At 39.6% G+C, this 16270-nt stretch overlaps 3 protein-coding genes across 3 annotated transcripts; all 3 read left to right on the forward strand.

Moving 5' to 3' along the window:
• Positions 1-1144: 1144 nt before the first annotated feature.
• acot8 (acyl-CoA thioesterase 8) lies at positions 1145-4427 on the forward strand (the record flags this gene model as incomplete). Its single annotated transcript, XM_010796400.1, has 5 exons — positions 1145-1281; positions 1563-1788; positions 3003-3160; positions 3472-3663; positions 4169-4427. Coding segments are annotated over 5 exons (832 nt in total), but the record flags the coding sequence as incomplete, so codon positions are not given.
• Positions 4428-5436: 1009 nt separating this feature from the next.
• ift52 (intraflagellar transport 52 homolog (Chlamydomonas)) lies at positions 5437-10226 on the forward strand. The gene is made up of 14 exons (XM_010796389.1): positions 5437-5477; positions 5877-6050; positions 6188-6275; positions 6437-6566; positions 6675-6750; positions 7092-7163; positions 7261-7387; positions 7472-7555; positions 7666-7734; positions 7820-7974; positions 8064-8151; positions 8919-9027; positions 9916-10061; positions 10138-10226. The coding sequence occupies exons 2-14, from the start codon at positions 5932-5934 to the stop codon at positions 10177-10179; spliced, it is 1305 nt and encodes a 434-aa protein (XP_010794691.1). The 5' UTR covers positions 5437-5477; positions 5877-5931; the 3' UTR covers positions 10180-10226.
• Positions 10227-11934: 1708 nt separating this feature from the next.
• mybl2b (v-myb avian myeloblastosis viral oncogene homolog-like 2b) lies at positions 11935-15790 on the forward strand (the record flags this gene model as incomplete). The annotated part of the gene is made up of 6 exons (XM_010796411.1): positions 11935-12186; positions 13109-13205; positions 13327-13398; positions 13483-13575; positions 13764-13984; positions 15621-15790. Coding segments are annotated over exons 1-6 (673 nt in total), but the record flags the coding sequence as incomplete, so codon positions are not given.
• Positions 15791-16270: the final 480 nt, after the last annotated feature.

Here is a 16270-nt window from a genome sequence, read left to right on the forward strand (position 1 = left end):
CGTTCAAGGTCTAATTTCTACTTAGGGAAACCCTGGATATCTAAGTGCGTCAAAAGTGAAAGCACTTCTTGTCAAAGTCAACTTTATTATCAATCTTTCAGTTTGTGTGTATAGACAGAGATCGAAATACCGTTTCCCACTATCACGAATACAAAAAATTACAAATATATATACAAATATGTATAAAAATATGTATATATACCTATATATATATATACACAATCAACAGACAAATTTATACATATGCACACATTAAGACGTAAATAAAAGCACAACAATCAACAAAATAACAGTCACTTCAATATCTATTGTGCCGTGCGTAATGTCCCATATTTCAGGATCAAATATTCAATGACTGGATTATTAATACTCATGCATTCATGTATTCATCACAGCTGACCAGTAAAGGTAGTGCTAATTTCATTACTTTGTATTCTGCTGCTCAATATCTTTACACATCATAGCTTATGTATATGCATCTAACTAGTAACTCATTTTGGTAGTAGAGTAAAACGTAAAAGTAGAAGTATAAAGTAGCTTGAGTAAATGTACTTCACTACATTACACCACATAAACCAGCTCAATGTGGATGTGTCACAAATAGCCGAAAACAGGTGTTTATTGTAATTTAACACACTTTTATTTTCCATATGATGATTGTTGTGACGTTTGCACAATATAGGAAACTGCCCTCTATCCAATATCCATAAATGCGGCATACTTACTTCAGTTGATGTATATATTCCCTTAAACAAATGATGTGGCACATGATTTGCATTTGGCACAATGCAATGATATTGTAATAAGAAATATAATGATATTTTATTTTATCCATATCAACCATCCCTATAACTCCCTTTGTACTTAAAGTGTCTTTTGTGGTAAAGTTCTGTACTTTTGATTAAAGAAAGTGAATCCCATAAGTTCCACCTACACTAGTGATGTGTAAAGTTTTCCTTTGTTACACATTTTTTGAAGGATAGTTATGGCATTACATTATTCAGTCATTGTATGCTTCATAACGCTAAGTGAAAATACAGTCTTTTTAAATATATTGATCACCCTCAACTTGAAATCTACATCAGCACCATCTAGTTAGAGACTATGTTACATACATTTCAAATTCTTCTCTATTTCTCCCCAGAGGGACGCACCACTGGATTCCCCGCAGTCAGCGTCTGTTTGGGGGTCAGATCATCGGTCAGGCCCTCGTAGCTGCTGCCAAATCAGTCAGCGATAATCTCTACGCCCATTCCCTCCACTGCTACTTTGTACGGGCAGGTAAAATGTAGCATTGTTTTAATGACCAGCAATAGTGCTGACCGAATATATGAAAGGGGGGTCCTAAATCCTGCAAATTATGTTAAATGTATATTGATAGAAAATAAAAATTTCACAATTTACAAAATACACATCCTGTAACAGTTCTGAGGATTTAGCAGCCAGGTATATATTTCACAGCTATTAACGGCATATATATATATATATATATATATATATATATAGCACATAATACAATTGAATCAGCAGTCTCCTCACAGTTGTATCTGGGTGTGTTTCAGGAGACCCTAAGGTGCCCGTGCTGTACCAGGTGGACCGCATCAGAGACGGACGCAGCTTCACGGTGCGCTCCGTCAGGGCCATCCAGCACGGGCAGCCCATCCTCATCTGCCAGGCCTCCTTCCAGATGCTGCAGCCCAGCCCCCTGCAGCACCAGTTCACCATGCCTGTGGTCCCCCCACCCGAAGACCTCCTCACCGTGGAGGAGCTCATCCGCCTCTATCTCAGGTAAAGATGCTGTCTCAATTACTCAATGTACTCTTCCAGTATCAGAGTATCATGATAACAAAGGTATCCCAACTGTAGCTGTGAACATGACAGGATGTGTGATTACCTAGAAGAGCATCAGGACTGTTTGAGGCATATGATAGCTATGTGATTAACATGATGATTCAGCCTCTATGGAGAGAGACATATGACAAGCATGATCATTTCTGTCGTGGAGCTAATCTGAAGTAAACATTGAATACTGCTTTCTATTCCTCCATCTTGTGACTGTGGAACTCCCTCTCTTGGATATCAGCATGTGAAGGACACTGTTCAGGAACTAGTTGATGCTCTGTATGTGATGACTACTTCCATTCTGGAGAGGATCACAGATACATGGATCCTGAGATTCAAGCTCAAGCCGGGGACCAGTGATATGTTTCTAACAGGTGCTAAGATAAGTGCGGTTGTAGCGGCGAAAATCCTAAAGAAATCCAATTGAATCAATAAAACTGCCGCTGAAGCACCGGTTAAAGAATCCTACGCAGGGGGAATTAGTCAAAGTCCAGGCAAGAGTTTCCTTTTCATACATTTATATCCAAGATCCAATATCATCAAAGGTACAATAAACAGGTTTCCTATATATTCTTGTCTTGCAGCCTTTCCAATAGCTTTTACTTGAATCACCCTGGTAAAAAAACATATGCTTATACTGGTGCACTAATCCCACCAGCACCTGACTCCAATGTATACCCATCATCAATTGGGGTTTTCTATTTTGTTGTGTTTTAAAATGTTTTGACATCATGTATGAGGGTTTTTCAGTCTGTGGCGATAAGTATGGTTTTATTGTCTCGTGCTTTTACATTTTTTTTTTGTCTTATCGATTTTGTCTAAATGTATTTATGCTGCTTTTTATATACTGTATGTATTGATGAAAAGCACTTTGGTCAGCTCTGTTGTTTTGAAATGTGCTATTTAAAAACGATTGGATTGGATCACCAGGTACTCAAAACTGCCTTCAAAATAAAGGCATAAACAACTACTTTAATAAAGTTCTAAAGTAATTGCAATAAATAATTATACCGGTACATTGAATATAAACAAAAACAGCAAGACAGTAAGTATATTAAGATATAAAAATCAATATATAGCACCAACAACGGTAACAGAAAATGAACTATTTGATGTTATTTGTTATTTAATGATCTGCTTTTCTCTCCGCTGTCTCACAGTAAACCAGACCTGGCAGAGAAATATAAGCTAGGCCTGAACAAACTGCTGGCCAACGAGGTCCCCATCGAGATAAAGCCGGTCAACCCCCCGGTCTTTTACAAACTCACTGCGAGCGAGCCGAAGAACCTGTTCTGGGTGCGAGCACGAGGATATATTGGTAAAAACGAATAAACATTACATGACATTACATTACAATTCATTTAGCTGACACTTAGATCCAAAGCGACTTACAATAAGGGCAATAAACCATCAAGATACAAACTCAGAACAAAAAACCTACAGATATACTCTACGTCTCAAATAAGCCAAAACCAAGTGATGTGCTACGTTTGTTTTTGTGGTGGTGGGTTTGGTTTGATAAATATAAAATGTACAAGAGAATATATGAAATGTTGATGACAAGCAAAGGGCTATTTTTTTAAATGGAGTCTGGTGCAGTGCTCACTATACTCCTGTGTATTGTTGCAGGTGAGGGCAACATGAAGCTGCACTGCTGCGTTGCTGCCTACGTGTCAGACTTTGCGTTCCTGGGCACCGCTCTGCTTCCGTACCCCGGCTACAGAGCTCAGTTTGCCGCCTCGCTGGACCACGCCATGTGGTTCCACAGCACCTTCCGCAGCGACGAGTGGATGCTGTACGAGTGTGAGAGCCCGTGGGCAGGTGAGTGTGTCAGGACCCCCTATTGGGCTTTCTGTCAGAACAACACACATTCTTTATCACTATAGGAACTTTATCACCTATGACCTGGAGATAGTTCTACAGAGTTTAATTTGATTGGATCCAGATTTGATTGACTTGCAGTTTCATGATTTGCTCAACAAACATAAACATTACAGCTTCAAGTAATGGAAACAAATGCTAATGTATTTTAAACCCTTACAAAGAATTTGCTTTGATGTAAAATTTCGAATTCATAAATACAGTCAAGGGAATTAATTTGTTTAAAAAATAGGAGGAAATGTATAACTATTTCAAGCCACTATAAAAAAATATGCTCAAAAAGTAAGTACGATAAGAGTGTACCGTTATATGTGCAGTATAGCATAACTCCAGATCGAGTGTCCCAGCCTGTGACCTAAGATTCTCATTGACATATCTACACTGTAGCTATGTACAAATGACAATAACAGGCTTGAATCTTGAGCATGTGTGTTGTTTCCTGCAGGCGGCAGCAGGGGATTGGTGCAGGGGCGGCTGTGGAGGAGGGACGGGGTCCTCGCTGCCTCGTGCTCCCAGGAGGGGGTCCTGAGAGTGAAGCCAGTCACACGGCCCAGCAAACTATAAGCACTTACTTATCAGATTTAAATTAATCATATAACTGTTTTCTGATTTTTATACATACATGTGTAATTTAATAACTATTATTCGTTTTTTTAATATATATTAGATTTCCAGTCAATAAATAATGAAAATGTTATAATGAGTGAACGCTTGTCATTTGTTTTGCATAGCCACAAAACTGATCTGCAGGTTCACTCATACTAGTTTGTGAAATTAAACAATTTCTAGTTGAATTCTACCGCAATGACTTGGCTGTTATCTTGGATGTTCTCATTGGTAAAACATTTTTTAAATGTCGAAAAGGTCCAACAAGGTAGTAACTTGGATGGAATAACGCCTATCTTGCACATGCCTGATGCCTTAATCTGCATGTTTAATTGAAGCAGAAAAGGAAATATCTTGATTCACCAGTGGAGACTCAACACACTGTTACTGGCATGCTGTGCCAATAGCAGAACAAGCTCTCCAAGTATCAGCACAGCAGAAGGTGTTCACATCCTCCATCGCAGACTGAAAACCCACCTTTTTCGAATGCAAAATATGAGTAAAAAGTCCTTCTGTAGTTGTTAGAAATTGCTTATTTGAGGTCAATTGACGCCAATGCATTATTTTATATATAATGTATAATAATGTTTTGGAAAGGCTAATATCCCTGGCTCTTGAGTTTGAATCTCAAAGTTATTTAATGAAGAATTATAAATTGGAACTGGATTGGGACATTCAACAAAATATACAATCTGATCCATCAACGAAGACTTAAATTAGAGCAACATACTGTAGATACAGCCTGGAAAATAAAGTCTGGTCCTTCATGAGAGACTGAAAAACAGAATGATTGTGGGGCAGGACAGAGCAAAACTGTACAGATTGTTCCCTATCAATAGTAGGCCTACCTTTGAATCTGCCACAAATAGTTCATTTTACAAGGTGGCAGACTTGAAATGGCGTCCATAATGCACACAAATGTGAGCCAAGGAGCCACATAGATGCTGTTGTATATTAGGCATCAGTGTGTGTCCTCCTAGTAGGACATTAGTATTATAGCTTTTCGTTGTTCTATTAGTATCAACCTCTATGGTATCAACGTTAGTATCAAAATACTAAAATTACACACCCTACTGCTTGGTTGCTATGTGGTTAGCGCCCCTAGTTACCACTTTCCTCCCATCATGCATCACGTCTAGGAGACCAAGGTAACCTGGGAACGAAAACCCTCTAATATCACTTTTAAAAGACTGAAAATCAACTTTTTATTTATTGAAATACAGAGAAGAGACACACATTCATAGCAGACGTCAACCGCGAACGTGAGACTACGACGCTAAGCTAATTTCTACACGGCTAACGTAACATAACATTGAAGGAGCTAGCTTTGTTGCTAACAGTATGCTAGCTTAGGTTATTTCAGGGACCTACTAACGTTACTACAACTTTATCAAGTTAATATTGGTCGATTATTTACCTAAATGTCATATATAGCTAGCGAGTAAACCTGTTAACTCAATGCATAGTTAGCTAAGATAGCAAATGTATCGAGGGCAGTTTATACGTACTTCTAGTTGATCTAACTTGGAGTTACAACCTGTTTCTAGGTTGTATGGATGCTATTAAGAGCCTATTTCGGTGAGTGAATCATAATAAAGAAGAATGGAGAAGGAACAACACAACACTGTCGTCTTCAATGTCTCGAAGAGAGAGCTGTTTACTACGAATAATGGATACAAAACCATGCAGAAAAGACTCAGAGCTCAATGGAAAATCCAAAGGTAATGTTGCTTGTTTATCAATAACCATATATGTTGTCTTGTGCTACTGGCTTTGGCTTAGAATATAAAAAAATGAATTGTCTTGCAATAATCTTGAGAAAAACACTCAGTAGTGAAATAAATGCTGTCACCCCTAGTTTGAAGGAAGAACTGTCTCTGGAGAAGCTGAAGGGTGTCAAGCTGTGGATAACTGCAGGTCCCAGGGAGAAGTTCACAGCATCAGAGGTACCGAAAGAGAGAGCAACTATCATAGGTGTTTTAAAGGGAAAACAGACACGTTGGCGTGGGAGATGGGAAAATCACCTCATCATTGACATTGTGTACACTGATTTAATTTCCTGCACACAAAGGCATGTTTTTTAGAGTGTTGTCCCATTTCCTTTCAGCTGGAGGTGCTGAAACACTACCTGGACGCAGGAGGAAACGTCCTGGTCATGCTCGGGGAAGGCGGAGAAATGAAATATGATACTAACATCAACTTTCTTCTGGAGGAGTTTGGGATAATGGTCAACAATGGTGCATATTTAAATGTGTTGAAATGACATCATTTATGCAGTTCTGGGTGCTTTTGTTTGAATTTGATTTCATTCTGTGGTATCTATTTTCTCTTCATCACTGCTGCAGATGCTGTTGTGAGGAATGTGTATTACAAATACTTCCACCCTAAGGAGGCGCTTGTGTCCAATGGTGTACTGAACAGGTTTGTTGATTTTTTTGCAGCGTGTTTGTTGTTTGTTTATATGTTTTCAAATTTAATTGTACTAAATCTACTAAAAAAGTAGTTTGTAGTATTTAAAGTGGGGTTGTAGGACGTAAATATCCTCAAATCACGCATCACATCTAGGAGGTCTTATGAGGTAACTTGTGGAATGCTAACCTTTTAAATGAAGATCTCAAGGGGCATGCCAACCGCCATTCACTGAAGGAAATACACTTGATTATGGATGAGTACCTCGTACAACCCCACTTTGAAACATCCAATTGTTCCCTTTTAGATAGTTTTGAATCACAAAAGTCACAATTGTCTTTTTTCTTGTTTAGAGAGATCAGTCGAGCTGCTGGAAAAGTGGTCACAGGCAGCATCGAAGATGAAAAAGTTGGAAACAATGCACAGTAAAGGATTTACTTACTATCTTTTACAATAAAACACATTTTAGTGTTTTCGAAGGGGCGTTTGAACATACACTTTTTTCTGTTTTTAATTGTGCAGGGCTCTCACATTTGTGTATCCGTACGGAGCCACACTGAGCGTGATAAAGCCCGCTGTGGCTCTGCTCTCAACGGGCTCCGTCTGCTTCCCCCTCAACAGACCCGTCCTGGCCTTCCATCAAGGAAAGGTAGATTTCACACTCCTTCCCAGACCTTAAAGCATTATGTACACTTGTGAGATGATGTTAAAAGATGTCTCGTGTCTTATTCAGGAGGCTGGCAAACTGGTAGTGTTGGGTTCCTGCCACATGTTCAGTGACCAGTACATAGACAAAGAGGAGAACAGTAAAATCATGGTGAGTTTAGTAGACATTTTAATATCATTTGTGTCATGTAACAAATTAGAAGGGTCTCTTGTGGACCTGTCAAATATTTCTGACAATATCCTGTCTTACTTTCCTTCCAGGATGTCTTGCTCCAGTTGCTCATGGCCGATAATATTCAGCTGAATCAGATCGATGCAGAAGACCCAGAGGTGAGGAAGTACCGTAGACTTGACAGGAGAATGGCATCACTTGTATTGTCTTTTATTCAAATAAGCCATCCATCCTGTCCCCTAGATCACAGATTACACCATGTTGCCGGACACGGGGTGTTTGTCAGATCAGCTCAGAGTGTGTTTACAGGAGGGCGATGAAAACCCCCGGGACTTCACCTCGCTCTTTGATATGTCTTTGTTCAATTTGTCAACTGACACCTTACCCCAAGTCATCAGGTGAGAATGCAAAATACACAAAAGAAGGCAGTCCTAGCTTTGCTATTCATTACTTTCACAGCTTAAGAGAATGTTAATGTTTTCCACAGTGCTTACAAGCAGCTTAATGTCAAAGACGAGCCTCTTCAGCTGATCACGCCGCAGTTTGAGACGCCGCTGCCTCAGCTCCAACCCGCTGTGAGTTTTAGTCCTGCTGAGTTGGTGCATAGGATATCTGTTTTCCATACATGCAGGTCAATTCTTAAGTCATATACAACTCCAATATTAAAAGGAGGCATGTAGAGTGGCACAGGAAGGAGCCAGCATTGTAGCCCTTCCAGTTCCCTCGCTAAAAGTTGATTATCAAGTGGGTTATTGATTTGAAGCGGACATTTTGAATGAGACTGGTAAAATGCCATTATACCGATAATTAGCCGCCTTTAGCTCGGCGATGGTGACAAAGCCATGCTGTGATGTAGTTGTTTGTATTCTAACTTTTTACTTATGGCGATTGCATTTATTCTTAAAATATAAAAGTGACGTTAAAACAATTATCTGCAAAATTACAAAAGCAAATGGAAAGATCCCATTGCTTTTTGTGGTTGGAACTTGTGCAATGCCAACTCCCTGTTCGGCCTACAAAAGTGTCAACACCGCACCGCTATATTATCCTATAATGTAGTTCTACTAGACCAGATTTACATGCGTTAATGCTCATTAAACACATTCTTCTCATAATGTATTCACCCTTTGTCTAAAATGCTAGTTTTGACATCACAATCTTAAGGTGGAAAGTTTGTTTAAACCAGTCACTGAATATGGTCTGTTTGCATTGCGTTCTTTCATAGCACCTAAACCTGCTTTAATAAAACAATAATTGGATGTCCCACTGTTTAGAATAGGTGTCTTTCAAGGGAAATGAAATGTTATGAGTTCCACAATGTGTGTGTTTTCTTGTCCTCCAGGTCTTTCCACCTGCCTTAAGCGACTTGCCCCCCCCGATGCTTGACCTGTTCGACTTGGATGAAACGTTCTCTTCGGAGAAAGTGCGCCTAGCACAGCTCACCAATAAATGTAAGTCAAGTTATGTATTCCAATTAAAACAGGACAGTTACATCCGTCAGGTATCAGGGTGTCCGCGGGGTCTTAAAGTATTACAAGTTGATAAATCAATTTAGTGAAAATTAAAGGTGGAGTAGGTAAGTTTGAGAAACCGGCTCGAGATACACTTTGTTATATTCCATGGAATGCTCTTAACATCCCGATAGCAATGAATATCTGAAGTGCTTTGACAACAAATCCATTAAAAAAAAATGTCATCTGTGGAAGCCGTGGCACTTTAAAAAGCACAACCAATCACCTGAGCCGGCCCGGCTAAAGTAACTGGATGGCCTACCTGCCTGTCAGCCTTCCATCTGTGCACAAACTTATCTCGTGCCCTCATTGGTCATGTGCACATTCGTGTGTGTTGGAGGAGGGGCTCTGTAAGGAAGTGAGCCTATTAAAAAGTAACAGCATTTTCCAAGGTATTACATGTTTTAGCTTGTTTTCAATAAGTACATAAATTGTCCAAAGAGGTTGTATTCTACAGTCTGCCTGAATGGAATCATTGCGTAGGTGTGTAGTGTGATTCTGTGTACTTTATGGCATCCCGTTGGGTTTGACGTCATCTGAACAGGACATCGCACGCTCTCAGCGCGCAAAGGTCCGTTTACGCCGGTTGTTAAACAACATCGTTATGGGGAAATACAAGTTTGCGTCCAAATGGTTGGAAGATAAGGAGGAAGGACAATCAATACTGTATATAGTCAATGTCAGGTAAAGTGTGTTGCCAAGGTAACCGGTTAAACTCAAAGTGGCGATGAGGTCTTAAAATGTATGGAAAGGGTCTTAAAAAAAGGTCTTACATTTGACTTCAGGACTCCTGCATATACCCTGAGTATTAACAGATTCTGCTTACAGGTACGGATGATGACCTGGAATTCTACGTGCGGAAATGCGGGGAAATTCTGGGTGTGACTCCAAAGCTGGATAAAGAGCAGAGGGATGCCAAGCACATCCTGGAACACATTTTCTTCCAGGTGGTAGAGTTCAAGAAACTCAATCAGGTGAGAACTTTAAAACTCTTACACTAAAGTATAGGCTCTGAAAGCGATGGTCTAACAATGAATGTCCCTCTTTCAGGAGCATGACGCCGACACAGACACGCCTTTCACTCCGTTGTGATTGGATTCAAGATATTCCATCTCTGCCTTTCAACACCCTGTCACATGACCAAGCTGATGAGTTCAGGAACAAAGGGGGATCATAACTCTAGCACTGGACTATCAACTAGGTACAGATGTGTTTAAGATATTTTTATAACTTTCCATTGAATTTCATTTTGAAAAAAAAACACTTCAATGCAAATAAAGTCATGGATACATTTATTTAATTGTAATCTTTAAACACATAGTAAATAAGGCACAGGGCTCTCATACATCCCCACACATGGATCCTGTAAAAGAAAGAATTTGAAAAGTTGAACATGGATTTGTATGAATATTAAAAGTTATTATCCAAACTGAGCATCTTACCTTCACATAATCCTCAATGGAGCAGAAGAGACAGCCATGTGCAGATAAAAACCAAGTGTGTGTTCACTGAAGGACTCTCTGGACCACATCAGGGGGAAACATCGGCTCCTGAAGGTTGCGTTTGGGGTTTTGGACTCCATGTTGCCTCCAGAGCACTGCACGCCATGATGGATCTCGGACTATTGTTTTCAGATGCAATACCAGACACATCCCAGGACATTCGAGAGACAGTGAGGTCTGTGTACGACTGATCCAACACAGCAAGCTGTTTATTCTTCTTCAGAAGCAGCTCGTAGGGAGTGGAGGACTTTCCCTGCAGAGGCACGGCCAGGTAACAGCCGTCAGATTCTTGAGCGTTGGTCGGAGCCAGAGAGGGAGAAATGGGGTCCGAGGAGAGGCAGAGAGAAGCCGGGATGGACAGTCGGGGGTCAGATCCGTCAGCAAGTCTGTCGTTTGATGCCCTCGACGTTGAAAGATCCAGCGACAAAGCAGACAGCCCACTCTGTTCCTCAAAAAAATTCCTGTTAAGCTCCAGTGGAGATGGACACTCGAAGCTTTGCATATCTTGGAGGAAATGTTAGGTTTGATTTAGAATCTCATCATCTGATCAGAATGTATCTTGAGAATAAAAAGCAGTTTTCTTACCTTTGATTACAGAAGCTTCTTCCATTGTTTCCTTGGGTCAGTGAGTGTCAACGGGAGTGTGAGCTCCAGGTGGGTTTTAAACTGGAGGCAGCTTGTTATTGGCCCAGCTGGAGACTTAACAGGTCATCAGTCTGTAGGTGGAGGGGGGAGGGGAGCATACAGATTGGTGCAGATACATTTAATATTGATCCTCTGCAATGTGTAGCATAAATGCAGCTTTCTCTCCTCTGATATAAACTCTACATGCTCCTCAGACATGTTATTTCCTTCTCACAGAGTTTTAGCCCTCACCACAGGCATGTATGCATCAGTTTAAGTTCCTTAAAAAGTTCCAGAGCAGCAGGGTATCACAGAGAGAGAGAGACTGCTGCTAAAAGGCTTTTCAGGTCAGAAATAATTGTGTCATTTGGTAGGGAAATAAGATTAGGATTTAAAGAAGTCGTGATCACTTCTGATCTTTTATTAAATATTTGTACGCACTTTTATTTTGAAGCTCCCAACTAAAGCGAGTGTTCTTTATGGCTTTTAATTACTTATTTAAATGTTCAACATTTTCATAAAATATATACAAGTCGGTTTGCATCATAGACCTTTTTCTTTGTACATTGACAGGATAATGTCATTTATTGTTGTAAGGCGGACACACTTTTATTTTGAAGCTCCTCACCGGAAGCGTTCCATCTTCTTGCTCGAACCTATGCGCAGCTCTAATGCGCATCTACGTCATCGCCTGGCTTCTACCAAAGAGAAGGGCGGGAGATAGAAATCCAGGAGCGCGGATCTCAAAACCCGGGCTCCTCTCCTCCAGCTGGTCACAAGCAACAACCCTACATCCAACAAAACACCTCAGTACCGGGCCTCCAACCACCGACACTGGAAGCCCCCTTATAGACAACAAAAACGCGGAATAATACGAGGATATATCAGGAAATATTAATGCACATGTCGTGAAGCGCCTGGAAAAATCGTAAACAACAGAAAAACAGAGGGAAATGTCTCGGTGGCTGCGCGGGTAAGATGGGCATCTTAGTTTTCCTGATCAACAGTAGCACTATGATTACTAATTGTATCACTTAGTGTTATAATATGACATTACAGTAGGAAATACATAAAGTTGACTATGATAGGTTTCCATTTGTGTGCTTGTGAGTACTTCACGGACTCCTTTATATGCCGCCTTTTTTCGCGGAAAATCCCGGCAAACAGGGTGGAGTATTTAATTTAATGCCATCTGTTAAATCCCATAAGTTTAATACACCTGTCTTATACTGTACTGACATTATATAACAGTATTTGCATACTAGATCATAGCCAAGGGTCTAGCTAACCACAGTAGCTGTAATGTCACAATGTCGTTTACTTACAAGTATTTTACTTTTATTTTTATTTTGTATTTCCTGCCACTTCATACTTTAACTTAATTACATGTTGTAGGCAAATGTTGTGATTTGTACTCCATTTAGATTGTTCATATACAATATAAATCGACATACATTGTAATAAACTATTATTGGTTAAGCTATCCAGTACTATATTCAAGTAATTCCAATTAACTACACATTTAACAAGTGCACAATTAAAGTGATGAACCCATATAAATGCAACAATAACTTTAACAAAGTATTTTTGTAATATCTAGGGCGTAAAATGGCCGTTTTGCATTGAGCATACTTTTCATTTTGGCACTTAAATGATTTCTTAATACTTGTGAGCTGATGTTTGAAAAGTACATTCAGTATTTTCCCAACAATACTAATATTTTTTTTTTACTACTTCTACTTAAGAAGTAATTAAGAGTACTTCTTCTATCCCTGGCTTAACATAGCAATAAACCTGATAATCAAGTCTCCCCACCATCAGGGCAGGTTACTAGCTCCTTCGTGCTCCTACTGTCAGCTTAATTGTCACAAATAACACTTATTGTGTCTCTTCAGCGAGGATAGTGAGGAAGCCATGCATCAAGACACCGATTCTGACATGGCAGAGCGAGGTGACGGTGGGAAAGTGAAGGTGAAATGGACCCAGGAGGAGGTGAATGTCCAGACTTGTCCCAACATTTCACACGTCGTCTCCAGATCTCCTGACCCTGTGAAAGTAAACAGTGTCTGTAGGACAGGCAGTGTAAACATGTTTGTTGTTTGTTGTTTTACAGGATGACAAACTCAAGGCGCTGGTTCAAAAGCTGGGGACTAATGATTGGAAACAAATTGCCAACAACATACCAGTGAGTTTGATGGTCCTTTTCTGTGTTGATTGTACACTTTAGGGCCTCAGTCAGTGTTTTAAAGCTTGCTTTTGTCCTGTTCAGAACCACAGTGAACCCCAGTGTCAGCACCGCTGGTTTAAAGTCTTGGATCCAGGGTTGGTGAAAGGCCCTTGGACCAAAGAGGAAGATGAGAAGGTATGACAATGTTCCATTGCTACGGTTATTATTATTTTTTGCACAATGTAAACATTTTCAAACATAACAGATAGCACATAATATCGAGGACAGAAAGAGGCGGCAGAAAACCCACGTGGCACATTTGAAGCCTGCACCTCCTACCTAAATTCACAATGTTATTGACATTCGTACCCCTCGCTCCTCAGGTGATAGAGCTTGTGAATCTGTACGGAAACAAACAGTGGGCCACGGTAGCCAAGCATCTGAAGGGCAGACTGGGGAAGCAGTGCAGAGAGCGCTGGCACAACCACCTCAACCCCAACGTGAAGAAATCATCATGGACGGCAGAGGAGGATCTAATTATCTACAAAGCCCACTGCCTTCTGGGAAACCGCTGGGCCGAGATCGCCAAGCTGCTCCCTGGAAGGTAAATATACGTCACATCAGTCAAAACGTATTTAGCTTAGTCTCTTGTGCGCAGAGGGCAAAAGTACACACATCCTTTACTCAAGTAGAAGTTCAGATACTCGTGTTTAAAAATACTCTGGTAAAAGTAGAAGTACTGACTAAACTTCTTTACTCAAGTAAAAAAGTATGGTCTTTGAAATGTAAATCAGTAAAAAGTACCCATAACTAGCAGCTGTTTTAAAGAGTACCTGACCTCCCTTTATATTAATAGAACAATAATGTCATTGTTAGCTAATGAATGTTTCCATGCTGAACAACGGCAACATGACAACGTTTCCATTGGTCCCTCTTCTTTAGAGAAGACCAGGAAATGATGGATACACGGATCGTGTTCAAATCAATAGGCACGCAATGACTCTAAATAATAATGATCACGCCACCAAACACACATTCAGACTAAAGGAAAATGAGAGAAGTAGAAAGTACAGGTATTTGTGTTCAACATGTAAGAAGTAGAAAGTACAGGTATTTGTGTTCAACATGTAAGAAGTAGAAAGTACAGGTATTTGTGTTCAACATGTGAGAAGTAGAAAGTACAGGTATTTGTGTACAAAGTGTAAGAAGTAGAAAGTACAGGTATTTGTGTTCAACATGTAAGAAGTAGAAAGTACAGGTATTTGTGTTCAACATGTAAGAAGTAGAAAGTACAGGTATTATTGTTCAACATGTAAGAAGTAGAAAGTACAGGTATTTGTGTTCAACATGTAAGAAGTAGAAAGTACAGGTATTTGTGTTCAACATGTAAGAAGTAGAAAGTACAGGTATTTGAGTTCAAAATGTAAGAAGTAGAAAGTACAGGTATTTGTGTTCAACATGTAAGAAGTAGAAAGTACAGGTATTTGAGTTCAACATGTAAGAAGTAGAAAGTACAGGTATTTGTGTTCAACATGTAAGAAGTAGAAAGTACAGGTATTTGAGTTCAAAATGTAAGAAGTAGAAAGTACAGGTATTTGTGTTCAACATGTAAGAAGTAGAAAGTACAGGTATTTGGGTTCAAAATGTAAGAAGTAGAAAGTACAGGTATTTGAGTTCAAAATGTAAGATGTAGAACAAAGTAAAATGTTGTCAAGAAAATAAGTAGTGGAGTAAAGTACTGATACCAGAACAATGTACTTAAGTACAGTAACAAAGTATTTGTACTCCACTACTTCCAACAGCTGAAATGGAATTATGTGACCTGTTGTTTTTCTGTAACTGTTTCTCTTCTCACCTCTGCTCTTGTGACTCTAATAAAATTCGCTAAACCAAAACACACATGGTGTAGAGTTCACGACACACATCATTTAACAATTCCAATTCTTGATATACAAAACAACACGTCTTTGAGAGGAATAAAGAGTTGGATTTGGGGTTGGCTCTTAAATATTGAGGCCTTTTTTTAAAGATGCAGCAGCATACATAAATACTGTTAATATTAATGATGTGACCGTCTATGTTTCTTGCAGTTATTGAATTGGCTAGCGTACAGTTTTATTGTTATTAATTGTGCTGCTGTGTTTATTGTATGTTTGTAACTCTGTCACAACAATTTCCTTCCGTGTAAATAAAGTCTTATCTTACCAAAGTGACTCATGTTGCAATATTTATTTCCACAGAACGGACAACGCAGTGAAGAACCACTGGAACTCCACCATCAAACGCAAACTGGAGATGGGTTTCTACGCCGGAGAGGTGTTCGGCCCGAACGAGCTTGAAGAGCTTTTAGCCCGCGTGAATAAAGACGAACAGGTGGGCGATGTCTCCGTTATGTCCTCCTCTAAGAGGGGTGACGTTAAAGCTGAACCAAATGTCTCTTCTGTTTTACTTTCTAGCTTTAATTGAGATTTTCCACGAATATTTGAATATATGTCGTTCTTATTTTATGATGTTGTCTCTCTTAACTAAAATTTAAAAAGTAGTTTTTGCTGCAGCGCTGTAGATTGCTTTAGTGCAGCAATCAGGAACGTTTTTTAAACAAATTGAAAATGTTGTTTTTTAACCCCACGAGGCATACTGTTTGGGGAGATACAAGGGGGTCGTGCATTTTGGAAATGATATAAAAGAAAATACTTTAAAACACTGGTATGGGTTACTGACAATCCTCCACTACTGCACTTCAATTCTACACATGTTTGTGATATTGTTGTAACCTTACCCTAATCCTTACAAAACACAATGTCCCCTTCCATTGTTATGCAGATGATGCACGGATCTATCTGCCTCTCAATTCCAATGCAAACTCTTTACAGATATTGATGGACTGCTT

This window comes from Notothenia coriiceps, unplaced genomic scaffold (genome assembly GCF_000735185.1).
Source record: "Notothenia coriiceps isolate Sejong01 unplaced genomic scaffold, NC01 NC01_scaffold00002291, whole genome shotgun sequence".
In the NCBI taxonomy this organism is placed as follows: Eukaryota; Metazoa; Chordata; class Actinopteri; order Perciformes; family Nototheniidae; genus Notothenia; species Notothenia coriiceps.

What these genes read in the sequence shown, in the direction of transcription:
- ift52 (XM_010796389.1), top strand. Translation starts at nt 5,932, where the DNA reads ATGGAGAAGGAACAACACAACACTGTCGTCTTCAATGTCTCGAAGAGA. An exon ending in TGGCCTTCCATCAAGGAAAG is followed by an intron (nt 7,388 to 7,471) that starts GTAGATTTCACA and finishes TGTCTTATTCAG; the next exon opens with GAGGCTGGCAAACTGGTAGT. An exon ending in TCGATGCAGAAGACCCAGAG is followed by an intron (nt 7,735 to 7,819) that starts GTGAGGAAGTAC and finishes CCTGTCCCCTAG; the next exon opens with ATCACAGATTACACCATGTT.